The sequence below is a fragment of the Mustela putorius genome, unplaced genomic scaffold (assembly GCF_011764305.1).
Source record: "Mustela putorius furo isolate JIRA1106 unplaced genomic scaffold, ASM1176430v1.1 tig00003987_pilon_pilon_pilon, whole genome shotgun sequence".
Taxonomy (NCBI): domain Eukaryota; kingdom Metazoa; phylum Chordata; class Mammalia; order Carnivora; family Mustelidae; genus Mustela; species Mustela putorius.
In genome coordinates, this window is record NW_025422126.1 from 17,061,019 (window position 1) to 17,088,621 (window position 27,603).

Sequence of the window (27,603 nt, forward strand, 5' to 3'; positions counted from 1 at the left end):
AAAGGTATACTGAGAGAATCACCCAATTAGATTTGAGGCCGTACTTTTTATACAAGACTATCCAGTGTCTAAAATTAACATACATTTGGGTATCATCAATCTCTATAGTTTCTCCAAGGGATTCTGATACTAGATATCCAAGAATTCTTTAGCAACTTGGTCATACTTATAAAGCAGACCATTAAGACCAGTATAGTACTGTCCCCATTTTAAAATCTTGTTTAAATATTTTTTGCAGATCTGATAATCTTTTTTTCTTAATTGTCATGCTGTTTGAACCTTCCCTAAATTAAAAGGAATACACTGTTTCAGAAGGAGGTATAAGAGAAAACTAAAGCTTTTAAGTCAGAGGAATTTTTAAATTTTTTTCCTAAATTCTGACTACGATTTATTTTGTGACCTCTTGGAAATTGCTGCATTTTCCCAGCGGGGGTGGGGGGGTGTCCAGGGGAGGGGCGGTCCTGCCCAGCTATGGAATAGAGAAATACCTGTTCATAGAGGTGTGATATAATTAAATGAAACAACACATATAAGGTGCGCAAAACAATGCCCAGCAATAGTAAATACTCAGTAAATATTATTTGAATGCCTGCGTCTGTGCCCTCCCCTTACCCCCATTCTTTCCCCCATGCTATGTTATCCGTTCTCATTGGGCTTACTCAGAAGTTAAAACTGTTGAAATAAACTTGAAGCCTTTTTGTGCCTGCCAACTCTACGTTGCTCTGCATTCACTGAATTAGTAAGTAGGGAGAAGTCAGGACCTTGAATTGACCTATTCATAATACCCAGCAGGTGTATGTGGCCTTTTCTTCTCAGCAAATTGCTCCCCCAGGGATTAGGTAAAATGAATATTCCACTCATTTTAAGTCCACATGGAGCTCTCAGAAGGTGTACTTAAATCTCTCTTGGACCTACAAATATGAGAGTTGAGCCTTAAATTATGTTAATTTGACATAGGAAATTTAAATCATCTTGGGTAAGATGGCTTACTTCATTGTTTTATTGCATCTATATTGCTGAGATCACACTGTCCTAAAAGTTTCGCCTTCTAAAAGTAATCAGTTGCAGAATAAATTTTAATAGCTACTTAGTATGCTATTTTGTATCTCAAAAATTGTTAACTTTATTATAAATTTTGACTGTTTTAGGTGCAAAGATGGGTTGAAAGGATTTACATTCTCCGCTCTTAGGTAAGTAGCTCATTTACCTTTATTTTAAGAGAGAATTTGCAAGTTAACTTTATCAAAAGTAGTAGTATTGCACATAATTATAATAGATGTTTATCAACTGAGTTTTCTAGCTGAAAGTAATTGCAGAAGTCACAAAGTCACTTCTACAATACTATATTAGAAGAGTAGTTTATTGGATTTCTTTCCCCCTAAAAATCAGTCAACAACTACTTTTATTTTTTTAAGATTTAAAAAATTTCTTTATTTGACATGAGGGAGAAGGGAAGGGAAATGGCAAGCACAAGTAGGGGGCGCAGCAGGCAAGGGAGAAGCTGGCTCCTCGCTGAGCAGAGCCTGATGCGGGGCTCAATCCCAGGACCCCGAGTTCATGACCTGAGCCGAAGGCAGACACTTAACAGATTGAGCCACCCAGGCGCCCCTTAACAAATACTTTTGGGACTGATTTTGTGCCTCATATATTGGGTGTTAAGAAAGAATTACAAGAACTCTCTCTTGAAGGAGCATTGGAAAGAGAAAGCTATACATAAATAATTACTGCAGAATGAAGTATGGAATTGTGTAGTACCACATTACAGGCTTCACTAGGACAGGGCTTGTGTCAGACATATTTTGGATCATAGGCTTCATTAGAGTCAATAGCATGCTTTTCATGCTGTACACTATCTCTTGCCATAGTTTTTTGGCAGATAATAGCAGGCACTGTAGAAATGTTGGTTGGCAGCATTAGCATTATATTTTATAGTTCAGCATGCATTTTCACATAGGTTAGAAGATTTTCCCAACAGTTCTGTGAGTTGGGTATTTTTGTGCCCATGTGACATGAAGAAGAAATTGAGGCTTAGAATATTTGACAAATTTAATGTTACACAGTGACTTCATATACTTACTTGAAACCTAATGCTCCTCCAGTTTGAATCATAAATGTTGCCTGTGGTATTCTTCTAAGTACATTTAGTAGACGCTTAGTGAAGATTAAGTGTGAAGTGTTTGTTATAATAGGAGGGAAAAATGAGGGTAGGCTTTGGTATACCAGAAGATTTCATATGACTGTCTTAATAGGTTATTTTGAGAATCAAATGAGTTAATGCATGAAAAGTGTTTAGAACTGTTCATGGCACACAGTGGTCAAGAAATGTTGGCTATTATTGTTTTTATTATTCTTTTGGGGATAAGCCTTAAACTGCATTTGAAAAGTAGCTTTAGAGAAGCTTTAGAAGGAAAGAGGAAGAACCTTCTGGGTAGAAGTGAAAAATGTTAGCAAAAGTATGAAAATTATAAACATGAAATATGAGGTAAGAGTGGGAAAATCAACTTAATTAGTATGAAAAGCTTATTTTAAGGATTATAAGGTTTTGTGGGTTTGTGGGCTTTTTTTGTTTGTTTGTTTGTTTGTTTGAATGATGATCAGAGCAGGGCCAGATTATGGAAGACCTAAAGCGGGGGGAGACAAATTTGACTTTGAAGGTGCCTGGGTCGCTCAGTGGGTTAAAGCCTCTACCTTCGGCTCAGGTCATGATCTCAGGGTCCTGAGATTGAGTGCCACATTGGGCTCTCTGCTCATCAGGGAGCCTGCTTCCCCCTCTCTCTGCCTGCCTCTCTGCCTATTTGTGATCTCTCTCTGTCAAATAAATAAATAAAATCTTTAAAAAAATTTTTGACTTTGAAAAGATGGGCTGTAGAGAGCCACTAAAGGGTTTTGAGCAGGGTAGTTGACACTGTTTCAGAAAGATTAGTCTGGCCACAGTATTTGGGATGGGCACTGTGAAAGAATCAAAAGGAAGAAAGATGAAGTGGTAAGGATTGGGATTTGGGTGACAGTGGAGGATTAAAGAGAAACAGGCAAGGTTGTGACTGGCATAAAAGGAAATGAAGACCTACTGACTCATATTTTCCTTCTTCCTCTCTCCCTCTAATCCTTGCTATGAGCTGAAAACCTAAGTAAGTACCTGAAAAAAGGTGCTCTTCAAAGAAAATCAGATGGCATGCAAGGAAACTAGTTTGGGAGGGGGCAGATTGAGGCCACTGTGTGAATAAGAGTATCTTTGGTTGCGGAAACTCTGTGGTAACAGTAACTAAGTCATAATACACAGCAGTAATTTTTTCACATTATATTTTTCATTAAAAGATCATGAGACATTTTAGAAAACAACTTCTTGTTGTTGCAGTGGCTATTTAGGACTCTGTGTTAATGTCAGAAACTTTTATAACAAAACCCAAAGTTGGCTTTCCTAAGAAGAAAACTTAGCCTTTCCCCGCCGTGTCTCTCCATAGGCTCCCAGAATCCTTAGAGAAACTCGTAGTGTGTCAGATACTTTTGTGTCTCTTCATCAAATCCACTTAAAATAAGGGGCTGGACTGAATTGTTTGCACTTAGAATTTACTTTGTATTATAGGAAGACATTCTGGAAAAAAAGATTATTAATTCTTGCTAATTTAGTAGAAGTTATGAGAGCAGATAGAAAGAGTTGAGGATAGAGTCAAAGGCTGAGAACCAGTTCAGAAGCCTACGGTATACTAAACCTGCATCAACATAGTTTAATAATTAGAAGTATATAGACAGCTTGGTGATTAAGAACCCAGGCTTTAGAGGCAGGCAGTTTTTGGGGGTTCATGTAATTACTGTTCTTGGCTGTGGTCAAAGGTTTTTTTCATGGTAACGCTCATGGAAATGATGGCACCTGCTTCATAGTATTGCTCTGAGGATTAAATTACTTAATATCAATACTGTCCTATCATACAGAAAATGCTCACTATTACTGTGTGTGCTCATTCTAAATGTATTAATTAAATTTTTACTATGGGCCAGACACTATTACCAGTCCCTGGGGTGTAATAGCAAAAGATGTATAGAGTCTCATAGACCCCACATTTTAGTGAGGGATGCAAACCAGGAACAAGGTGCTTCCACTACTGGGGACTCATTGGGCCTTGAAAGCACAAAGGAGGGCTTGCTCACTCACTCTAGCTTGTACAGGGACAGCTTCTCCAAGGAAGTGACCTCCGATTTGAGATGGTCAGTCCTGGCCAAAAGAGGAACAGTGTTACAGACAGCGTGAGAGAGATGATTATATCTGTTCTAACATAGTTTTTGTCTTGTTTATAGAGAACAGTAGTATAGATCTTGAACTCTGCATGCACACCCATGATTAAGAACAAAATTCTTTTGGAATAACAGCTACCGGGACTGCACAGCTGTCACCTTGTGACAATCTCATTACATGCCCGTTATGATTGAACAAGCTAGGTGTTTTACCAAGTTTGTCCGAATGAGATGGGATTTGTTGGTAGTAATAGCTTTTTCCACCTCTCTTTTCTGATTGTTGACATTTCCTTACTCTATTTGTCATAGGTCCCATGTTCTAGAACCTTAGATTAGAATTACCGATCCCTTGTTTTTATTTGCATTTTATGGTATTTTCTGAAAGTTCAGCAGATGGAGTTCTCTTAAGAAAGCTTAATTATTCTTTATTAAGAGCCATGAGTCTTACAGTGAAAGTACAAACAGCAAAAATGAAAACTAGTACAGGATACTGATTGAATGATCCTTCCTTTCCCCTCTCTCCCTCCCTCCTTCCCTCCCTCCCTTTCTCTTTCTCTCTCTCTCTCTCTCTCTCTCGTTCTCTCATTGTCTGGGAAAACATATTCCAGTTTTGATGAGATAAGAGTAGTGTCTTTCCCCGGATATTAGGTTTTTCAAAAGAAATAACTAGATTAGAATAACATTGAACTTAAGGTTTTCTAATGAAATGATGTGAGAATACATGGATCTTGACCATTTTATGATTCTCATTCTTTAGTTCTCTCCATTTCCCTGAATATCTTTATATGACCTAATACTACATTGCAGCTATTATGACTCAGAGTAACATGAGATACAATTTTTTACTGAAAAATAAGGACCTCATTCAGTTGTAACTATTAGTAGAATTTAGACGAAAAACAGAATGTTTGTGATCAACTAATAGACCCAAGTAAATATTTTGCCTGCTTTTTTGCTTGAAAAAAAACTTTTAAGATGTGTAATATCTTTAAAAAGTGGTAACTTGGGGCGCCTGGGTGGCTCAGTGGGTTAAAGCCTCTGCCTTCGGCTCAGGTCATGATCCCAGGGTTCAGGGATTGAACACTGCATCAGTCTCTCTGCTCAGCAGGGAGCCTGCTTCCCTACCTCTCTCTCTTTCTCTGCCCGCCTCTCTGCCTACTTGTGATCTTTGCCTGTCAAATAAATAAATAAAAATTAAAAAAAAAAATAAAAGCGGTAACTTAAGTTAAAAGGGTACATCATAAAAGGGTTATGCTGTATTTTACTTGGTTAATTTGATTTTGAAATACCTGTATTTTGGGGAAGCTTGGGAAGATGTTGGAGTAGGAGGACCCTAAGCTCACCCCATCCCATCTTGACAACTAGATATCACTCACATCCATGTAAATACAGTAGAGAACAACCCAAAGATGGGCAGGACAAACTTCACAACTAAATTTGAAGAAGCTGCATCTAAGAGGGATGCTTGGGTAACTCAGTAGGTTAAGCTTCTGCCTTCAGCTCAGGTCATGATCTCAGGGTCCTGGGATCAAGCCCCACAATGGGCTCTCTGCTCAGTGGGGAGTCTGCTTCTCACTCTCCCTCTGTGCTTCCCTCCCCCAATAAATAAATAAATAAAAATTTAAAGAGGAAAAAAAAAAGAAGCTATATCTGAGAGGTTACAAAGGGTAGAAACAATTGGGTTGGGAGCTGCCCACAGGATGGGAGTAGCTGTGGGTGTAGAGAGGGGAAAGAAAAGGTCTCTCACACTAGGGAGCCCAAACCAGAAGACAAATCCCCATAACATCTGGCTTTGAAAACCATAAGGGCTAAATTCTTTGAGTTTGTATAAACAGCAGAAGTTGGAATGTGGAGCTTAAAAAGTCAGCTGACTCAGCACTGGGCAAGATGGGAGAGTGAGTGATAGCTGGGTCCCACTCTTAAAGAGACAGCAGCCTATGGTGAGGCAATATAAAAATGAGAGTTTGCACAGTGTCTGGGACAAACAGGAGGAAGATCTGTTTATACTGATTCTAAGTGTGTTGGGGGACTTCTGGGAACAAAGGAGCTGGTGGGCACTATTTTCCTCCCCTGCTGCCCTGCTAAACACAGGGCCACCTGTGGGAGACACTGTGCAGACACCTGCTCCCTAACCTGCTAGCAATATGCCTTGCCCATGTGTTCTGCTGAGGACTGGTGCACTCTAAGCCTGCTGACTTCAGCACTGAGCTCAGGACCTTTTGCTAACACCATTGCCCTGCCCCCAAGCTCTCTTGCAGTTATGCCTCCTCAGAGCTTGCTGCCTGTGTCTCACTAACACCACAGAGAACAAGGGAAGCCCCCAATAGGTACATAGTCAATGAAGATGTCTGGACTGAAAGAGAAAGTGACCCAGACACAACACAAACAACACAAAACAGGAGATTCTCCTGAAGTGCCAGGTTCTGGTGAACAGGGGACACTGTACTGCAAAGTACTACAGGACTTCTTCCTCATGAAGCCACTACTTTCAAGAGCAGAAAGTGTAGCTGACTTTCCTAACACATAGAAACTGACACAGAGAGATAGAAAAATGAGGAAACAGAGGAATATGTCCCAAATGAAGAAACAGGACAAAATCACAGCAGGAGATTAAGTGAACAGAAAAAAATAACATGTTTGATAGAGAATTTAAAATAATTATCATAAAGATATTCAGTGGACTCCAGAAAAGGGTGGAGGACATCAGTGAAACTCTTGACAGAGATGAAAAATAACGTATCAGAGGTGAAAAACTCAACAAGTAACATTAAAAATATAATAGATGGAATAAACAGTAGCTACAGGAAGCAGAGGAACCTGTAAGGGATGCAGAGGATAGAGTAATAGAAAGCAATCAAGCTGAACAGGTGAGATAAATAAATACTACATAATGAGGATAGCCTTAGAAAATTCAGTGGTTCCATGAAGTATAATAGCATTCACATTATGGGGATCTCAGAAGGAAAAGATAGAGAAGGTGGGGGTGGGTAGAAAATGTATTTGAGGAAGTAATAACTGAAAACTTCCCAAATCTTGGGAGGGAAACAGAGATCCTGATTCAGGGGCAGAGAGATCCACCCATTAGGATTCAAACTAAGGAGGTCCACGCCAAGACATCTAGTAATTAAAATGGTAAAAAAATAGAAATAAAGAAAGAATTTAAAGATTGTGAAAGAGAAGAAGACTGTTATTTACACAGGAAATCCCACAAGGCTATCAGCTGATTTTTCAGCAGAAACTTTGCAGACCAAAAGGGACTGGTATGATATATTCAAAGTGCTCAAAGGGAAAAATCTGCAGCCACAAATATTCTACCCAGCAAGGCTGACAATCAAAGTAGAAGGAATTTCCCAGACAAACAAGAGTTAAAAGAATTCATGACCACTAAGCCAGCCCTGCAAGAAATGCTAAGGGGGGCTTTGTAAGAGGAAAACAAGAATCATAAGTAAGAGTAAGAAAAAGCAGGAAGTGTAAAAGCAATAAAAAAACAAGTATTTCTATAAAAATCAGTCAAGAGAAGCACAAAATAAAAGGATGTAAAATATGATACCACGTATCTGAAATGTGGAGAGGAGAGGAGTAAAGAATTTCAAAATTAAGCAACCATTAGCTGAACATTGACTGCTATATCCAGAAGATGTTATATATAAACCTAATGGTAACTGCAACTCAAAACCAGTAATAAATTTGTAAAAAATAAAGAATCCAAATATTTTGCTAAAGAAAGCCATCAAATCATGAAAGAAGATAGCAAGAGAAGAGAGGAACGGAGAAGAACTATAAAAATAACCATAAGTGAAGTAACAAAATGGCAGCAAGTACATGCATATCAGTAATTACTTTGAATATAAGTGGACTAAATGGTCTAATCAAGGCACATGGTGACAGAATGGATAAAAGCAAGACCCATGTATATGCTACCTGCCAGAGGCTCATTTCAGACCAAAAGACACATGCAGACTGAAAGTAAAGGGATGGAGAAACATTTATCGTCCAAATGAAAGTGAAAAGAAAACCTGAGTAACGACTTACATTGACAAAATAGACTTTTATGCAAGGGCTGTAACAAGGGACAAAGAAGGACACTGTATAATCATAAATAGTACAATCCAACAAGAGGATATAACAAGTATAAATATTTATGAGCCCAACATGGGAGCACCCAAATAAATACATATAGCAGTTAATAACAATATAAAGAAACATAAAGAAAATTATCAGTAGTATTACAATAATAGAGGACTTCTAATACCTCACATACATCAATGGACAGATATCCCAGTAGAATATAAGCAAAAAAGTAGTGTTGTTGTTTTTTAAGATTTTATTTATTTATTTGACAGAGAGATCACAAGTAGGCAGAGAGGCAGGCGGGGGTGGGAGGTGGGAGGCAGACTCCCCACTGAGCAGAGAGCCTGATGTAGGGCCCGGTTCCAGGACCCTGGGATCATGATCTGAGCTGAAGGCAGAGTCTTAGCCCACTGAGCCACCCAGGCGCCCCCAAAATAGTGGTTTTTGAATGACACATTGGACCAGATGGATCTAACAGATAATACTCAGCAATTTCCATTCTAAGACAGCAGAATATAGACTCTTTTCAAAGGCACATGGAACAGTCTCTAGACTAGATCACATATTAGGCCAAAAAACAAGTATCAACAAATTGAGAAAGATTGAATTAATAACAATACATATTTTCTGACCACAATGCTTTGAAACTAGATACCAAGCACAAGAAAAAAAACATGGAAAGCACATAAATACATGGAAGTTAAATAACATACTACTAAACAATGAACTGGTCAACCAAGAAATCAAAGAAAAATACATGGAGACAAATGAAAATGCAAACACAGTAGTCTAAAATCTGGGATACAGCAAAAGCTGTTCTGAAAGGGAAGTTTATAAGAATATAGGCCTACTGTACAAAGCAAGAAAAATCCTAAATAAACAACCAATCTAACCTTACATCTAAAGGAACTAGAGAAAGAACAACAAACAAGACCACAAGCCAGTAGAAGGTAGGAAATAATAAAGATTAGAGCAGAAATAAAGTAGAAACTAAAAAATCAGTAGAACAAATCAGTGAAACCAGGAGCCAATTCTTTGAAAAGATCAGCAAAATAAAGCTTTACCCAGATTCATAAACAAAGAGAGAGGACTCAAATAAATAAAATCAGAAACGAGAGGGGAGAAATAACAGCTGACAGCACAGAAATACAAAAAGATTGTAAGAGAATGTTAACCTATGTCCCAGCAAACAAGTCCAGGACCAGATGGTTTCACAGGTAAATTCTACCAAATATTTAAAGAAGAGTTAACAGCTGTTCTCAAACTATTCCAAAAAATAGAAGAAGGAAGACTTCATAATTCATTCTCTGAAGCCAACATTACCCTGATACCAAAGCTAGGTAAAGACACTATAAAAAAAGAGAAATACAGGCCAGTATCTCTTTTTGAATATAGATACAAAAATTCTCAACAAAATATTAGCAAACTGATCCCAATGATACATTAAAAATTCATTCACCAGAATCAAGTGGAATTTATTCTGGGATGCAATGGTGGATCAGTATTCACAAGTCAGTCAGTGTGATTCATCACATCAATATAAGAAGGAATAAAAACCGAATGATAATTTCAATGGATGCAGAAAAAGCATTTTACAATAAAGAAGTCCATTCATGATAAAAATCCTCAACAAAGTAGGATTAGAGGGAACACCTCAACATAATAAAGGTTGTAAGTGAAAAACCCACAGCAAACATAATACTCAATGGTGAAAAACCGAGAGCGTTTCCCCTAAGGTCAGGAACAAGACAGGGATGTCCACTCTCACCACTCATATTTAACATAGTACTGGAAGTTCTAGCCACAGTGATCAGAAAAGAGGAAGGAATAAAAGGCATCCAAACTGGTAAGGAGGAAATAAACCTTCCTCTATTTGCATTTGACATGATACTATATATGGAAAACCTTGAAGACTCCACCAAAAAACTACTAGAACTGATAAATGAATTCAGTAAGATTGCATGATACCACATCAACATACAGAAATTCATGATATTTTTATATACTAATAATGAAGCAACAGAAAGAAACTAAGAAAGCGATCCCATTTACAGTTGCACCAAAAGTAATAAAATATCTAGGAATAAACATAACCAAGAAGGTGAAAGTCTTGTGCCCTGAAAACTATAAAACATTGATAAAAGATGTTGATGTTCGCACACAAAGCAGTGGAAAGATTGTGCTCATTGATTGGAAGACCAAATATGATAAAAGTATCCATACTATACAAATGTACACAATCTATAGATTTAATATAATTCATATAAAAATACCAACAACATTTTTCACAGAACTAGAACAAATAATCCTAAAGTTTGTATGGAGCGACAAAAGACCCCGAATAGCCAAAGCAATTTTGAAAAAGAAAAGCAAAGTTAGAGGTGTTACAATTCCAGACTTCCAAGTTATACTACAAAGCTTTATTAATCAAAACGGTGTGGTACTGGCACAAAAATAGGCATATAGATCGATGGGACAGAATAGAAAACCAGAAGTAAATTCACAATTATATGGTCAGATAATCTTGGACAAGTCAGGAAAGAATATCCAATGGGGAAAAGACAGTCTCTTCAACAGTTAGCATTGGGAAAATTAGACAGCTACATGCAAAAGAATGAAAGTGGCCCACTGGCTTACATCATACACAAAGCTAAATTCAAAATGGGTTAAAGACCTAAATGTCAGATACAAAACCATAAAAATCCTAGAAGAGAGCACAGGCAGTAACTTCTCTGACATCAGACATAGCATCTTCCTAGGTATGTCTCCTGAGACAGGAGAAGAAGCAAAAGCAAAAATAAAACTATTGGGACTACATCAGATAAAAAGCTTCTGCACAGCAAAGGTAATAATTAATCACTAAAAGACAGCCTGTGGGATGGGAAAATATATTTTGCAAATGACGTATCTGATAAAGGTTAGCATCCAAAATATATAAAGAACTTAAATAACTCAACCCCTGAAAAACACAATTCAATTTAAAAATGGGCAGGCAACATGAACAGGCATTTCTGCAAAGAAGATATCTAGATGTCCAATGGACACATGAAAAGATACTCACCATTAGTGATCATTAGGAAATGCCAGTCAAAACTCAATGAAATGTCACCTTAACACCTGCCAGAATGGCTTAAATCATCAACACAAGAAAAAAAAGGTGTTAGCAAGGATGCGGAGAAATAGGAACCCTCTTGCATTGTTTGTGGAAATGCAAACTAGTGCAGCCATACTGGAAAACAGTGTGGAGATACCCTATGAAGTTGAAAATGGAACTACCCTACAATCTAGTAATCGCAGTGCTGGGTATTTACCTCCAAAATACAGAAACGCTAATTCAGAGAGATGCATGCACCCTTATGTTTATTGCAGCATTATTCACAATAGCTAAATTATGGAAGTAGCCCAAGTGTCCATCAGTAGATGAATGGATAAAGAAGAGGTTATATATATATATATATATATATATGGCTGCTTCCATAATTTAGCTATTTTGTGTGTGTGTGTGTGTGTACGTATTTACATGTATAGATAATGGAATATTATTGAGCCACAAAAAATGATACTTGCCATTTGAAACAACATGGCATGGAGCTACCAAGTATAACACTAAGCAAAATAAACCAACTAGAGAAAGACAAATAACATATTATTTTACATATATGTGGAATTTAGGAAATAAAACAAATGAACAAAGGGAAAAATGAGAGAGACAAAAGAAGAAACAGACTCTTAACTATAGAGAACAGATTGATGATTACTAGAGGGTAGGTGGGTGAGGGGATGGGTAAAATAGGTGAATGGGATTAATAGTACACTTGCCTTGTTGAACACTGAATAGTGTATGGAATTTTTGAATCAGTGTATGGTATACCTGAAACTAATATAACACTGTGTGTTAACTATGCTGAAACTAAAATAGAAAACTTAATAGAAGAATTTGCATTATTAAAGAAATGGCTGTCAACATTTTCTAAGTATTCAATAGATTTTGAAAGCCTATATTTATAAAGGATAAGATTTTATGCAAATTTTTAAAAATTTGCATATTATTTTAAATGATAAGGTACTCTCCAAAATGTATTTGTATACTAACAGAATTTGTATACTAATTTGTATTTGTATACTAACAGAATCAGGGCATTTTTTTTTATTGTCTTTTTCCTTTTTTTTTTTTTAAAGGTGAAAATGCCTCACTCACATTGTGCTCTTTTCTTTAGGTTTATTGTAGGGAAGGAAGAAATTCCCACACATTCTTATTCACCAGAAGCAGCATATGCAAAAGTGGAACAAAAGACAGAGAAACATGAAGAAAAGCCAAGAAGAATGAATATAATTGCTCTAATCAGGAAACTTGTGGATTCAGTGTAAGTTTTTTATCTTGATATTTAGCACACTTTACTGTTTTATATGATATTTGTACTCTGCCAAGGTACTCTCTTGAGTAATGATATATTTATCATTATATATACATATATATACATACCATTATATATACATATCATATATATCATATGTAAATATATATATAAGTATGTGTGTGTGTGTGTGTGTGTGTGTGTATTTATTATTATTTTTTTTCTTTTTACCAGAAACAGTGCATACAGTTTTATAAAAGGCACATAATGGCAAGTAGTGTTATTTGTTATTTTTGTCTGGCCTATAGACCATCATATGCCTTTGAATTAGATTTATATGAATTTGTAATCGTTTTCTATGTCAAACTAGACACAGTTGCAGGAGACTAGAATGGGGAACTTTTGGAAACAGGTCAATATGTGCTAATTAGATATGCCACATGTGGAAAAGACAAAGAAAAGTTCTGGGGCACATTCAAGAAGATGCAGAAATGGTAAGGAGCAAATCTTACATAAAGGTTTTTGTTAAGAGTAGAAATTTTCAGGGCTTTGGAAATTGAGTAAAACATCTTTATTTGTGTATTATACAAAGAAGTCTGAGTTTCATACAAATAATATTTGTATTTCAAGTATAGATATTTAAGAAAATTAATTTAGTGATTTAAAATTAGAACATCAGTTAATAAAAATTATCTTGGTAGTGGTGTTTTAGAGACTGTTGAATGAAAAGCCAATGTAGAAAGTTAGGGATCAGTTTGGGAAGCTGAAGCTATAAGTCAGACTTGTCTTAGACTTTCATTTCATGCCTGCTGGCTTTGTGACTTTGGGCAAGTGATTTAGCCCCTCTGGACCCTGAAGTCCTCATCTGTTAACTTGGGTTAATGATCTCTGTTAAGGAGTGTTGCATCCGTTAAATGAAATAACGTATGAGTTGCCTCATGTATATGAGCACAGAGTAGGTGTTCAAAATATTTACTGAATTTAAAGACTGTGTCTTCATTATAGCATACATCACATATAGAAGGTAAGAGGCAGGAAAGGGATAACAGATGGCAGAAATAACTGTGATAGTGAACTTTAAAAATATTTATGTATTTTTTGTTTGTTTTACTTTTTTCATCATGATAAGTATACTCCTTAATCCCATCACCTGTTTCAACCATATCCCTACCTACCTGTCCTCTGGTAATCATCAGTTTGTTCTCTAGTTTCAAGTGTCTGTTTTTCTTGGTTAGTTTTTCTCTCTCCATTTTTTTTCCCCTTTGCTCATTTGTTTCCTAAATGCCACATATGAGTAATATCATATGGTTGAATAATATTCGTGTGTGTGTGTGTGTGTGTGTGTGTGCGCGCGCGCGCCACCTCTTCTTTATCCTGGGATGCTTGGGCTGCCTCCATGATTTGGCTATTGTAAATAATGTTGCAGTAAACATAGAGGCGCCTATATCACTTAGAATTAGTGTTTTGTAATTTCGGGGCAAATACCCACTAGTGCAATTGGTAATAAACAAGTTCAAAATAGTTACGGATCACCTGAGTGGAGAAAAGTGACAGGGAATCCCTATTTGTGGAAATCATGTCACTGAGAATCAGAGGGGAATGCAGAGACGGGAATGCAGAGACGGGAATGCCAAGCATGTATTACGTGGGTGAATGATGCCTTGGATATCAGAACTAATCAGGTCATGGCTGAACTTGTCAGACTCGCCCCAGTGTGTTCTCTGCTATGGAAGGAGATGCAGGGTAATATACAAAAGTAGAGTAGATGAGACAGGAGATGGGGAGTCCAGTTTTGAGAAGTTTTAATAACAGACTAAGGGAAGATTGAATGACAGTCTAGCTGATAGCAGAATTGAATTTCTCTAGCAAAGAGAGTTTAATGATATCTGTGTAGTTCCAGTAGCACTGGCTGAGGAATGTCTTTGAAGAGGACACTTAGAAGTATGAAGAGTGATGGTTTACATACGGCCCCCCCTTCTCTGATTTACCTCGTTTAGGGCCCAGCTTTAATCCCTCAACTTCACATGGCCAGATACGTCCCATCATTCTGATGGCATAAGGGCTACGGGCAGCAGGAGCTCCTACTCTCCCCCTGTCTGTGAAAGGCTGCCCTTATACCCCAGCTATGGTGCGCAATTAGATTTCCTAAAGGGTTTTGCTAATCACTTTGCAAATGGAATTAGAGAGATACGGAGCCAGAATATCACTCTACACATTATTGTTACAAATGAGAAAGTTACTGTGTTCCAACCATGAAGATAATTAATAACCTGCAGTCTACAAGAGTTTTGAAAACTGCTCATTTTGGAACGTGAATACTTCACAGAGAAAGGGGGGGAGCCAGAGCCATGTTAGATATTTTACTTACTTTTTTTATGCCTCAAGTGAATATATGGTCCTAGAGCCAACATACCAAATAATTAAAAATCCGTCTATCTTGAACAGTAGTCCCCCCAGCAGAAACATTTACTAAACACCAGAGGACCAAGTGGTTTGCATTTAAATCACAAATAACTCACTTTTGAATTCCCACATGATCTATTACTGTATTTATTTTAAAAACTGAATTTTGAGGTCTAATACCATATCATGTTTCCTTTCCAGATGTTTTCTCTCATATATAATTAAGCATAAATTCCTGTAACCTGAGCACTTTCTCATTGTGATTGTTGCTCAAGTACTGACTTCATGGGTGACTTATGACCGTTACACTCTACAGTGAGCAACTTAAAGCTTCCAAAAGATTTGGCAGAGCATAGAGATAATATGTACATATTTCTCATATTTAGTCACACATATTTACCAGTGTTTTTTCTGTTGTGTATTTAAGTTTTTGGCTGCAGTCACATATTTTATGATGCACTGTTTCAAATGGTGAACTGAAAAGAAAAAAAAATGTTCTCTTTGCTTTTTTATGTCCTAAGAAACCAAAAGATGCATGCATTTAGAAACAAGTGGGTAATGTTTTCTCCTTTTTAGGTTAGAGAGTTTTAAGCACATCTGCACACATACACATCATTTATTATTTTTGTTTTATTTCAGATGTAGGCATGGACCAAGGCATAGATGCTGCAAACACTATGAAGATAATTGCATCTCTTATTGCATTAAAGTGAGTATATAAAAGTATCACTGTTAGCTATGGGGAATATGTGTGGAAAATCTTTTTGAAGATTTAATTTATTTACTTGAGAGAGAGGGAAAAAAGCATGAGTGGGTGGAGGGGCAGAGGGAGAGGGTCAAGTAGACTTCCCACTGAGTACAGAGCCAGATGTTGGGCTTGATCCCAGGAACCGAGATCATGACCTGAGCTGAAGTCATATGCTCGACTGGCTGAGCTACCCAGGCGCGCCCCGTATAGAAATAACTTTTGAATTAAAGCATGATTTCAAAGGAAATGGAAAAGTAGATATTAATTGCTATCATTCCTTGCATTTGACTTGAAGAATGAGATATTTGTGAAAAATAGATAACAGTTTAGCTTTTAGTATTCATTTATCAGATTCTTGGTTAATTAATTTCAAAATTTGCTTATTTAAAAATTAATGAAAGGGCACCTGGGTGACTCCGTTAAGAGTCTGCCTTCAGCTCAGGTCATGATCTAGGGTTCTGGGATTGAGCCCCGTGTCAGGCTCACTGCTCAGTGAGGAGTCTGCTTCTTGCCCTTCCTCTTCTTCTGCCCCCTCCCCCTGCTCATGTTCTCTCTCTGTCAAATAAAAAATTAGTGTAAATTAAAAAAATTAGTGTAAAACTTTCAAAGTAGAAGAGAAGGTGATACAACAATAGCAAAGAAAACAGAAAAATAAAGTTATTAGAATGTATATGTTGTAATGTATTCTTATTAGAATACATTCTAGAACAAGGTCCCTGAAGTGTGCTGTGCACTAGGGGATCAGCAGTCAAAAACATGCACTGTGCACAGTCTTGTGCAGTAGCATTTGGCGTTGGACTTGTAAAGATGTTAGTTTTAAGGCATGGCACTGACTGGAGCACGTCCACAGTTGCTCTACATGCCAGAAGTCAGCCATGCCCACTGGCATAAATTCCTCCCTCGCTGATAACATTTGTGTCCGCGAGTGTCTCTACTTGCCCCACCTGGTCTGTGCCTGCTGCTGTCTTCCCATCCTTCAGCACCACCGCCTCTGGGGATGAAGTTACTTTCCTTGCAGTTAGTCTGGCAAAGGTGGTACCACCTGCTAAAAGTTCTTTAGTTTTGGGTGAGGCTCTCAAAATCCTGAGGCTTTAAAAAGTTTATGTTCTTCCTTATTATATCTGATCCCCACTCTGTTGATGATGGGAAGAGGTATAGCACCCCTAAAAAACAGCCTCCTGGGAGTCACAGTGGGGGAGTGGGACTTTATCAAGTGCTTCTGAATGCAAGTGCCTGTGGTTTGATATTGACGGTGGTATGTACCCACCCAGCACTTACCCTTACTGTCCCTGAAGGTCTGAGCGGAGGTTAAAGGAATAGAATATTTTTTCGCTTGTGTGATGTTTTCTGATACACTCCTTCCAGATCTGATTTCCTGCCCTCCTAGTACAGGCAGGGTAGGGGAGGGTAGCAGTGTTGCTGGCAGCCTCAGTGTCTGCCAGCTCCCAGACAGGAGTTCTGCCTCCCAAGTGGACATAATTCTGATTTAAGGGGAGACTTCAGGAGGAGAACTAAGAAAAACACTCTGATTAAATCAGTTATTTGAGAAAGTTTGGGAAGAGGGGAAGTGATTATTAAAAAAAATACATGAGAAAATTAGGCAGAATTACCGAGGAAGGAAAACATTAGTCATTGTTTCAAATGTGTACCAGTCCTACAAACTTGGTATAAATTGGAATATTGTCCTTGAATGTAAAATTATTTGGAGACCTGTAGGTGAGGAATTGACTCTACAAATATAGTAAAATATTTTGACAGTACACCTCATTATTCCATCAGCTCAGTTAGACCACATGTTAAATTACATCCCTGAGCAAATATTCACATGAATTAGCTTTCCCTGCAACTCGCTATGCTCCATTCATGCTTTTTCTTATTTCCTCGTAACTACCAATCTCTGTTTTGTCTTTGCTTTCTGTCCGAGCTCTCTCAAATGTTTTTCACATGCTAGCTCCTGCTTTTTCTGTGTGTTTAAATATCACATCCTCTGTCATTTTCCCTTACCACCCAATTTAATATAGGCTGCCTGTTACTTCCTTCCTAGACTCTTGGTTATTTCCTGCACAACACATACTGTAATTTGTAACTATTTAATTTATTCCCTTATTTACTCTTTCTCTAATGAGCATGAAGCACCATGAAGGCAGGACCTTTGTGTCCTCCTCACCCCAGCTTCTATGCAGTGGTTGGCACATAAGAGGACTTCAGTGGCTATTTTCTAAATACATGGAAGGGTGAATGGATGGATGGATGGATGAATGGATCTCTTGAAAATAGCATGGAAAGGGCGCCTGGGTGGCTCAGTTGGTTAAGCAACTGCCTTCGGCTCAGGTCACGGTTCCGGAGTCCCAGGATCGAGTCCCGCATCAGGCTCCCAGCTCCATGGGGAGTCTGCTTCTCCCTCTGACCTTCTCACCTCTCGTGTTCTCTCTCACTGTCTCTCTCTCAAATAAATAAATAAAAATTAAAAAAAAATAGCATGGAAAGATTGAGCATGAGTGTGACCCTTGAATCCTTAGATTAATATTGTTAAATTATTAATGGCAGGATAAAGTGTGAACACTTCATGCATTAAACATATACGGGGCACTTTCAGTTAAGCAAATGCATGGTTATTTATGCTAATTGGTCAGGCAGCATAATTTTCATGTTTTAACCAGGTATTAGATAGTTTCCAATAAATTAATGAATGTTTCTTAATAGTAAATCAGTTTTCGTCTAAAAATAAGGCTGTTCTCTGGAAGATACGAACCTGACCTTTAGAACTTAGCAGGAATGTAGACATTTTCCCATCCCACTGGTGGGGAGAGGAGAGGAGGATGGGAGACGGGCATTACGGTGTATTGGTTGAATCATGTAAAATACTGTTCTTTTATGTAACGTTTGCTTTTGTGCTAATTGTAATTTTTCAGTCTCGGTATGAAGTAACATTTAAACTTTATTACCCTAATTACTGAAATGAAATTGACCAACAGTAGTCATCGACTCTCTTCCCTTTTGCACTATGGGTAGTTGCAGGTAATATGGAAAAATGTTGGCAGCTTATGCCTTTGTAGTGGATTTGCTTTTTCAGGTTTTGTTGAGTATACCTTAAAGCTACCATTTCTTAGAGATGTTTTCTCCTGATACTGTTAAACATAGAAATAAAAACCTAGCTACAATTTTTTTTTTTCCTGGAGAATTCTTTTAACCTGATCATTTAAAAAGTTGACACCAAAGGTCTAAAAATAAAATTACTTTTTCTGTCAAAAGAATTCCTACTTGTAGTAATGATTAAGAAGAGTTCTCTTAAAATTTCCAAAAAGCGTTCGGTTTTGTTAAAACTTTTTTTTTTTTTTTTTTTTTTTTTTTTTTAGTTTTGTTTTGTGATTTTTTTTTTTTTTGAATAGTGCTTTTTTCCCCTAAAATTCAGTTGTGGTTTAGGAATTACAACTCTATTAACAGTGTTAACAAGATGTCAAGAAATGGAAGTTGGGTGCATAGACAAGCTCAGCTAGTGCTTATGAGACTTTTAAGTTTTTGAAAATCAAAGAAAGTATAGTCCCTGAAAAATTTTACCCTTATTTTAAGGTAATTGTTTTAAAATTGTTTGAGGTCTTTAATGCTTAATTTTTAAAATACTTTGATATAAATTTGTGTTATTTATTTATTTAGAGTTCTGTTTTGATTCTGCGACACTAAAATGTCTATCAGACTTAGAAATTTGGATGTAAATCAGAATTTTTCCCAATTTTCTCTAGGGTTTCATCAGAATGTTTAGCGTGGGCTACTTGATCCAGTGCTGCCTCCGAATTCCCTCTGCTTTCAGGCATGTTTTTACACAGCCATCCCGGCTATTTTCTCTCTTCTACAATAAAGAAAACTTCCAGCTCGGAGCTTTTCTAGGCTCTTTTGTTAGTATATACAAGGTAAGGCTTTCAGAAGAGGAAAAAAAAATGGGAAATAAATAACATGGCTATTACTAGAATGAGATACAGCCTTCACCCATCCATCATTTTTTAAATACTTCTTTCTGTTGTATTCATAAATACCTTAATGTCTCTAAATATACACAGTATATTAGGAATTGAGGTTGGAGAAATTTCTTCTTTTAAAATGTTACTTAGGGGCGCCTGGGTGGCTCAGTGGTTTGGGCTGTTGCCTTCGGCTCGGGTCATGATCTCAGGGTCCTGGGATCGAGCCCTGCGTCGGGCTCTCTGCTCCGCAGGAAGCCTGCTTCTCTCTCTCTCTCTCTGCCTGCCTCTCTGCCTACTTGTGATCTCTGTATGTCAAATAAATAAATAAAATCTTTAAAAAATAAAAAATAAAAAAAATAAAATGTTACTTAAAGTGCTGAAAAGTGTAGACCTATTTGCATTTATACATAATTTTCAAGACTCTCAAAGACTTACTTTTTCCCCCAATAACGTAGATACTGAAAAAATATGAACTTGGTATTTCTGACATCAAAAGTGGATTAATAGATCTGGTCTATTTGTATTTCTTAATCCTACTTCCTTCCTGGTTATTAAATTAATTTAAACATATTTCAGACTGTCTGGTGGTTATCAACACTTGAGCCAGTGAAGATTTTCTTTTGTAACTTATATAAGCAATGACTTATGATCCCTCTTTGACCTACTCTCTGCTCCTACTGTGCTCTCTCAAATAACCGTAGTGAACATCCTTCCATCCCTTTCTCCATGTTCCTGTAAGCATACTCACACGTTTATGAACGTACACGTAAACACTTATGTAGGAGTCATCCATGACACAGTGCTCTGAAATTTTAAGTAATGGTGTTTTGTTTAATGGGAATCACTCATATAAAAATTTTACTGACATTTTATTAACCATCAAAAATATAGATTCTAAATCTAAATGTAGATTCCAAATGTAGAACATGTGCTGACTAAGGGTAATTATATGCATATACACACACTTTATTCTTAAACTAAAAAAAAATTAATGCTGGGAAACCTGAATTTTGGAGTCATTTTGGGTAAGATGGTTATGTGTCATTTTATATAAATATTTATTATAAAAAGTAGGTATGGGGGAAGTATTTTGAAATGGACATGAGAACAGAAGTAACAAATGATAAACTAGTTATTTACTTGTTATTCACTGTTACTAATATTGAAAATATTTTCAATATGGTTGGACTAGGAAACATTACTAATGTCTTTGAATACATAAGGGTTAATAGGACACAGTATTGGCAATTATGTTTATATTCATATTCTTTTTCATTTCTCATGTCATAGAGTTTGTATTTATTCATAATGTAAACTCTTAAGTGTTACATGTGGATTATCCCCAACATCTTTGTCCCAGGTTGGTTGTTCTTCACCATCCAGCATATCTCAGAGCATGTTTTTGTTTGTTTGCTTTAATTTCTGTTACTATTTTTGTGTTCAGGTAATACAAACTAGTAGTGGTATTAAACTATAGAAAAATACAACTAGGTCAGAAAATATCTTACAAAAATAATGGTACAGTGTGTTCCAAAGCCACATGCAATTGAAAATAAAACTGTCAGTGCCGTTACATACTTAAAAGAATGTAATTGAGAGGACAGGGAAACAACCCCTATTTCTTCTGTGTCTTCTAAGTGAACTGACTCTTTATTCATTTTGTAATGTTCCTCTTTATTTCAGGTAATATTCTTGCTCTGAAGTCTGTAATGTCTGATATTAATATAGCTACTTCAGTGTTCTTTTGATTATACTTGATATATAGTCTTACTATTTTATTTTAATCTTTCCGTGTCTTCAATTTAAAGATTGATTTCTTTTAGATGACATATAGTTGGTTCTTTTTTATACAGTTTGATAATCTGTTAATTGGTATATCTAAACTACTTACATTTAATATACTTTTTGATATGGTTTAGCTTAAAGCTCTTCTTGCTAGTTGTTTTGTATGTATTCCCCCCACCTCCCAAGTTTTTTTTTCTTTCTCTACCTCCTGGATTTTTTAAATTTATATTTTATTTTTAATTTTTATCAATTCTTAATATTTTTTGTATTCATTCTTCACTGTTGGTTTACTATTTATACCTCTTTTTTTTTTTTTAAGGATTTTATTTATTTATTTAACAGATCACAAGAAGGCTGAGAGGCAGGCAGAGAGAGAGGGGGGTAGCAGGCTCCCTGCTGAGCAGAGAGCCTGATGCGGGGCCTGAACCTGCAACCCTGAGACCATGACCTGAGCTGAAGGCAGTGGCGTAACCCACTGAGCCACCCAGGCGCTTCTGGATGATAACTGTTTTAAGCTTTGGGGACAACATGATTGGTCTCTCTCCTGGCTACTCAGCTCTGCTATAGTGTGAAAGCAGCCATAGACAATGTATAAATCAAGGAGCATAGTTACATTCTAATAAAACTCCATGGCACTTTAATTAGAACTTCATAAGATTTTGACATATCACAGTGTTTTTGTTTGTGTTTTTGTTTTATTTCATCCATCAAGAAGAATAAAAATATTCCTAACTCATGAACCATACAAAAACAGGTGACACAGCAGATTTGACTAATGGGCTGTAGTTTTTGACCACTGCTTTAGAGAGTTAATTGATTTCTATAGAAATAAACAATATTAAAAAATGTCTTCTAAATGTATCTTCATTTTGCCATCTTCAGAGCTCCTCATTTCTTTTTACAGATCTAAACTGGTATTCTATTCCTTTTGCCTGCGAAACTACCGTTAACATTTCTGGTAATGTAGGTCTGTAGATGATGAATTTTCTCAGTGTTTATCTACCCGAGACAGTCTTTATTTCATCTTCATATTGAAAAATATTTTCTCTCAGTGTAGAATTCTGGCTTCCAGCTTTTCTCTTTGTTAGAGTGGGAGTGATTCTGTGTCTAGGCAAAGTAGAGTTTATGCTTTCATTTTGAAAAACCATGACAAGAAAAATATTATGTGTGATTTCTTAGTATGAGTCTATGCAGAACAATAGCTTTATAGCAGGTTATTGTTGATAATTTTCCCAATCATGTGTTTAGTGTGATTCGGATAGGATCACCAGTTTGCCTCCGCATTCTATTAGTGACTCACTCATTATAGATGTTACATGCGTCTTTTCTAGAAATGAAACAACTGAAGTCATTGCATTTTCTTCTTGATACAGGGTACTAGTTGCTTCCTGCGCTGGGTCAGAAACCTGGATGATGAACTGCATGCTGTTGTAGCCGGTAAAGCAATGATAAAGCGGAGTTGTTATTATTGTATCAATCAGTGGTAGGAATGACGCAGGAGTAGTTTCCTAATTCATATGATTTCTAGGGATCTCTCTTTCTCTGTAATAGAATCTCTACTGAGGCAGTCGCCCAAACATTTTATATTTGCAAAGTTTAACCTGTTAAGGCATTCTTGCCATCAGGTGTTTTGAATTGGCAGTGTAATGACTTGGGCATCTGCCCGCTACAGGCCAGAAATCCTAGGGAATGTGTCAAAGAAGAACACAGAACTTAAACAAATTTTGTGACTAATGGAAAGGCAGTTCTTTTTCTTAAAGTATTCTGGTTTTTGCCACGAGCACATTACATATAGTTCAATAAAATAAATTGTTTATTTTTTAGAAGCGTAAATAATTTCATAAAAATTAAAACACGAGATTAACATTTTCTGCAAGTTGTAACATACATGCTACTTAAGTTAAATTAATAATTTTCAGGTATTCAGTGGTAATACACCTGCTAGCAGTATTCCTGGCCTCTTCCTGCCTTGGGCTTCCGTTTATAGAATGGAGGCACTGCTATGGAGGGAGGCGAGATGATAGCACTACGAGTAATTTTGAACTGTTAGAAGAATAGATTAATAAATGTTTCCACTTAGAAATGATTTTGAAAATCATTATATTTGTCAGACCACTGTTGTTTTTAAAGTTAAATTTAGAATGTAAAGTTTCTTGTAATATATGTATCAGAACTGTGTGTTCCTAACTCTACAAGTCAGTTTCTCAGTTTAAAATATATGATACTTACTCTATTTTAATGTCATGAAGTCTATTCCTATCATTGATTTTGTATAACAAAAGGCAGTGCTACAGATCAGTTCTGTCTTACTTAAGTGAAGTGACGTTTCTGAGTGATTTACCCACAAATACTGCGGGATTTGACCAGTTTTGCTTTATTTGTTGTTTCAGGATTTTTGGCAGGAGTATCAATGATGTTTTATAAAAGTACGACAATTTCCATGTATTTAGCTTCCAAATTGGTGGAGGTAAGCAAACATTTTTATGCATGTATATGTCCAAAGAATATAAAGATTTTCACAAATATATATTCCAGTTTACAGGAGCAAGTCCCGTCTATGAAAGTATTTATTAAATCGATTCTCCCGTTTCTTCCTCTTTCTTTATGTGTGTTATTTTCAAATATATACAAGTGTAGAAAGAATAAAGTAACCATTACTCATGCACCCATCATACAGCTTCAGCAGTTAACAGCATTTGACCAATCGCATGCCATCTTTACTGCCCCAACTCCACAAGTCCTGGATTATTTTGAAGCAAATCCCAGACACCATATCACTTCTTCCAACTCTAGATAAAGATGCCTTAAAAACAAACCGATCGGTTCACCTGGGTGGCTCAGTGGGAGCCTGCTTCCTTCTCTCTCTCTGCTTTCCTCTCTGCCTACTTGTGCTGTCAATAAATAAACAAAATCTTAAAAAAGAAAGATCAATAGTCCTACCAAAGTGTAATCAAAATACCGTTTTCCTACATTTAGAAAACCTTGTCATTCTTTTCTACTATCAATATATATCCAGTTAGAGCTTATATTCTCACTGATAATCTCGCAGATGTCTTTTTGCAGTCTCTCTGTTTTGAGATCCAAAGTCTCTTTTAGTTTTTAATAGCAACTCTCCTTTCCCACCTCTTTCTTTTTTTCCTTGCCATTTATTTGTTGAAGATCTAGGTTATTAGGTCTGTGGAATTCCCACATTCTGGATTTTGCTGATCATATCCTCACTGGTGGTGTTAACATGTTTCCTTAACCCACAAATTTCCTGTAAACTGTTCATTAGATCTAGAGGCTTAAGCAATTCAGGTTCAATTTTTAGGAGGTGGAGGGGGACAGAAATAGCTCACATTTACTGTGTGTTTGAATTCCCATTACATCATATTAGGAAGCCCAGAAATGTTTAGTTGTCTCCCTTTTTGATTGCTAAGATTGATCAGTGGGCTCAGTATTAATAAAGCTAACATAAATAAATGTTAAAAAATAGAGCCAACATAAGACTCCTATTAGGCTTTCACTTAATTGTTTTAGCAGCCATTAATAGTCATTGCCAGGGTCTTTTTATTTCATTGAGAGTTACAAAATGGTCATAATCTATAATTGTTTCTTCTTCGTAGCTATGAGTGGGAATTCTTTTAAAAAGAACTTTCCCTTTTCAGCTGTTTCAGCTTTGAAATAGTTTGCTCACAAAGTGATAATAAAGTGCTTGATTACTTCCTTTTCTTTACTGGTGTTCAGAATGAACTAGTTTTTGACATTTTGCAAAATTGACCTGTGAGTCTTTATTTTCACGTGTCATCCTAAAGACATGAATTTTAACATACTTGATTTGTTTCGACCCAGGCATTGCACTCATTGCCCTGTCTTTGACCATGAGAGTGTCTACAGGTTGATTCCTGTTTCTTTTTTATATAATGCCTAGATCTCTGGTAGCTTTCTCACTTTGTGATAAAACAAGATGTTCCAGGCTCATCTTGGCCATTTCCTGCCCCAGGCATAGAATCAGCCATTTCTGCAGTGACCACTAATTTCTTTTCATGGGAAATGGTATTTAGAAACTTTGGATACCAGAAGTTTCTTGTTCATTGGCTAGGTAAGCTTTCTTGGCCATTCCAGTGAATAGAGCTAGAGAATCCTTCTCCCCTCCACCCTTTTTTAGAGAAAGAGAAAATAAGGAGCATATTGATATTCCCAATTCAAAGTTAAGATTACAGATTTTATTTAACTTGTTTGGTTTTCTTAAAAATTTTACCTCACTGAAAGTCTGTATCCTAATAACATAAAGAGAATTACATATTTGCTTTATTCAGGTGTGTGAGAGAGAGAGAGAGAAGAAGAAGGGAAAGAAAGAGAGTTTGATATTTTTCTCAGTGCAATTAGAAGTCATTGGAGAGTTTTAAGCATGGAAATGATATGATTTAATTCATGTTTTAAGAAGAAGAAAATATTCTAGCCATTTTGTAAAGAATAGACTAGAGGCAAGACTGGAAGCTGGGAGGACTGTTATTCTTGGGCAGGAGATGGTGGCTTGTGCTGGGACAGTAGCAGGAGGGATGAGGAGAAATACAAATTTGGTGTGTGTTTAGGAGACAGAGTTGACAGGGCTTGTTAATGGAGAGGATAAGGAGAGTACAAGAAAGAACGTATCCCTTAGCTAGCAAAGATATATTCTGTGACACTGAGGAAATCTAGTATCGAGATCTAGTTTGTAAAAGGTGTGTTTTGTAGCTGCTTCCCTAAATGCCTAGAGTTTTTTAAGCCAAGCAGTGGTGTAGCTATTTTCTTAAATCAGTAGGCCATATTGGGTCTTGGCAAAAGAAAGTGGAGGTAAAGTGTGCAGATGAGAATTTTTTTTTTTTAATTCAGAAAGTTACAAATTTAAACTTAGGGTGTCCTTTGTGGAATTAGTGGCTATGGCATAATAGGCAGTCATTTTCCTATGAATGAAGTTAATTTTATATTAAAATTCTGCATTACTCTTTTTTTAAATTTTTTATTTTTTATGAACATATATTTTTATTCCCAGGGGTACAGGTCTGTGAATCACCAGGTTTACACACTTCACAGCACTCACCAAAGCACATACCCTCCCCAATGTCCATAATCCCACTCCCTTCTCCCAAACCCCCTTCCCCCAGCAACCCTCAGTTTGTTTTATGAGATTAAGAGTCACTTATGGTTTGTCTCCCTCCCAATCCCATCTTGTTTCATTGATTCTTCTCCTACCCCCTTAAGCCTCCATGTTGCATCACCACTTCCTCATATCAGGGAGATCATATGATAGTTGTCTTTCTCTGCTTGACTTATTTCACTAAGCATGATATGCTCTAGTTCCATCCATGTTGTCGCAAATGGCAAGATTTCATTTCTTTTGATGGCTGCATAGTATTCCATTGTGTATATATACCACATCTTCTTGATCCATTCATCTGTTGATGGACATCTAGGTTCTTTCCATAGTTTGGCTATTGTGGACATTGCTGCTATAAACATTCGGGTGCACATGCCCCTTTGGATCACTACGTTTGTATCTTTAAGGTAAATACCCAATAGTGCAATTGCTGGGTCATAGGGCAGTTCTATTTTCAACATTTTGAGGAACCTCCATGCTGTTTTCCAGAGTGGCTGCACCAGCTTGCATTCCCACCAACAGTGTAGGAGGGTTCCCCTTTCTCCGCATCCTTGCCAGCATCTGTCATTTCCTGACTTGTTGATTTTAGCCATTTTGACTGGTGTGAGGTGATATCTCATTGTGGTTTTGATTTGTATTTCCCTGATGCCAAGTGATATGGAGCACTTTTTCATGTGTCTGTTGGCCATCTGGATGTCTTCTTTGCAGAAATGTCTGTTCATGTCCTCTGCCCATTTCTTGATTGGATTATTTGTTCTTTGGGTGTTGAGTTTGCTAAGTTCTTTATAGATTCTGGACACTAGTCCTTTATCTGATATGTCGTTTGCAAATATCTTCTCCCATTCTGTCAGTTGTCTTTTGATTTTGTTAACTGTTTCCTTTGCTGTGCAAAAGCTTTTGATCTTGATGAAATCCCAATAGTTCATTTTTGCCCTT

At 36.8% G+C, this 27,603-nt stretch overlaps 1 protein-coding gene across 2 annotated transcripts in view; it reads left to right on the forward strand.

Annotated features, from left to right (window-relative positions):
* TMEM135 (transmembrane protein 135) overlaps nt 1–27,603 on the forward strand; it is a 254,709-nt gene that overhangs the window by 218,127 nt on the left and 8,979 nt on the right. For both annotated transcript variants that reach the window (XM_004763554.3, XM_045071497.1), the window contains 6 exons: nt 1,149–1,190; nt 12,519–12,665; nt 15,699–15,768; nt 19,548–19,715; nt 22,922–22,985; nt 23,939–24,015. In XM_004763554.3, the coding sequence (XP_004763611.1) occupies nt 1,149–1,190; nt 12,519–12,665; nt 15,699–15,768; nt 19,548–19,715; nt 22,922–22,985; nt 23,939–24,015 (568 nt within the window). The remainder of the gene's footprint in view (nt 1–1,148; nt 1,191–12,518; nt 12,666–15,698; nt 15,769–19,547; nt 19,716–22,921; nt 22,986–23,938; nt 24,016–27,603) is intronic.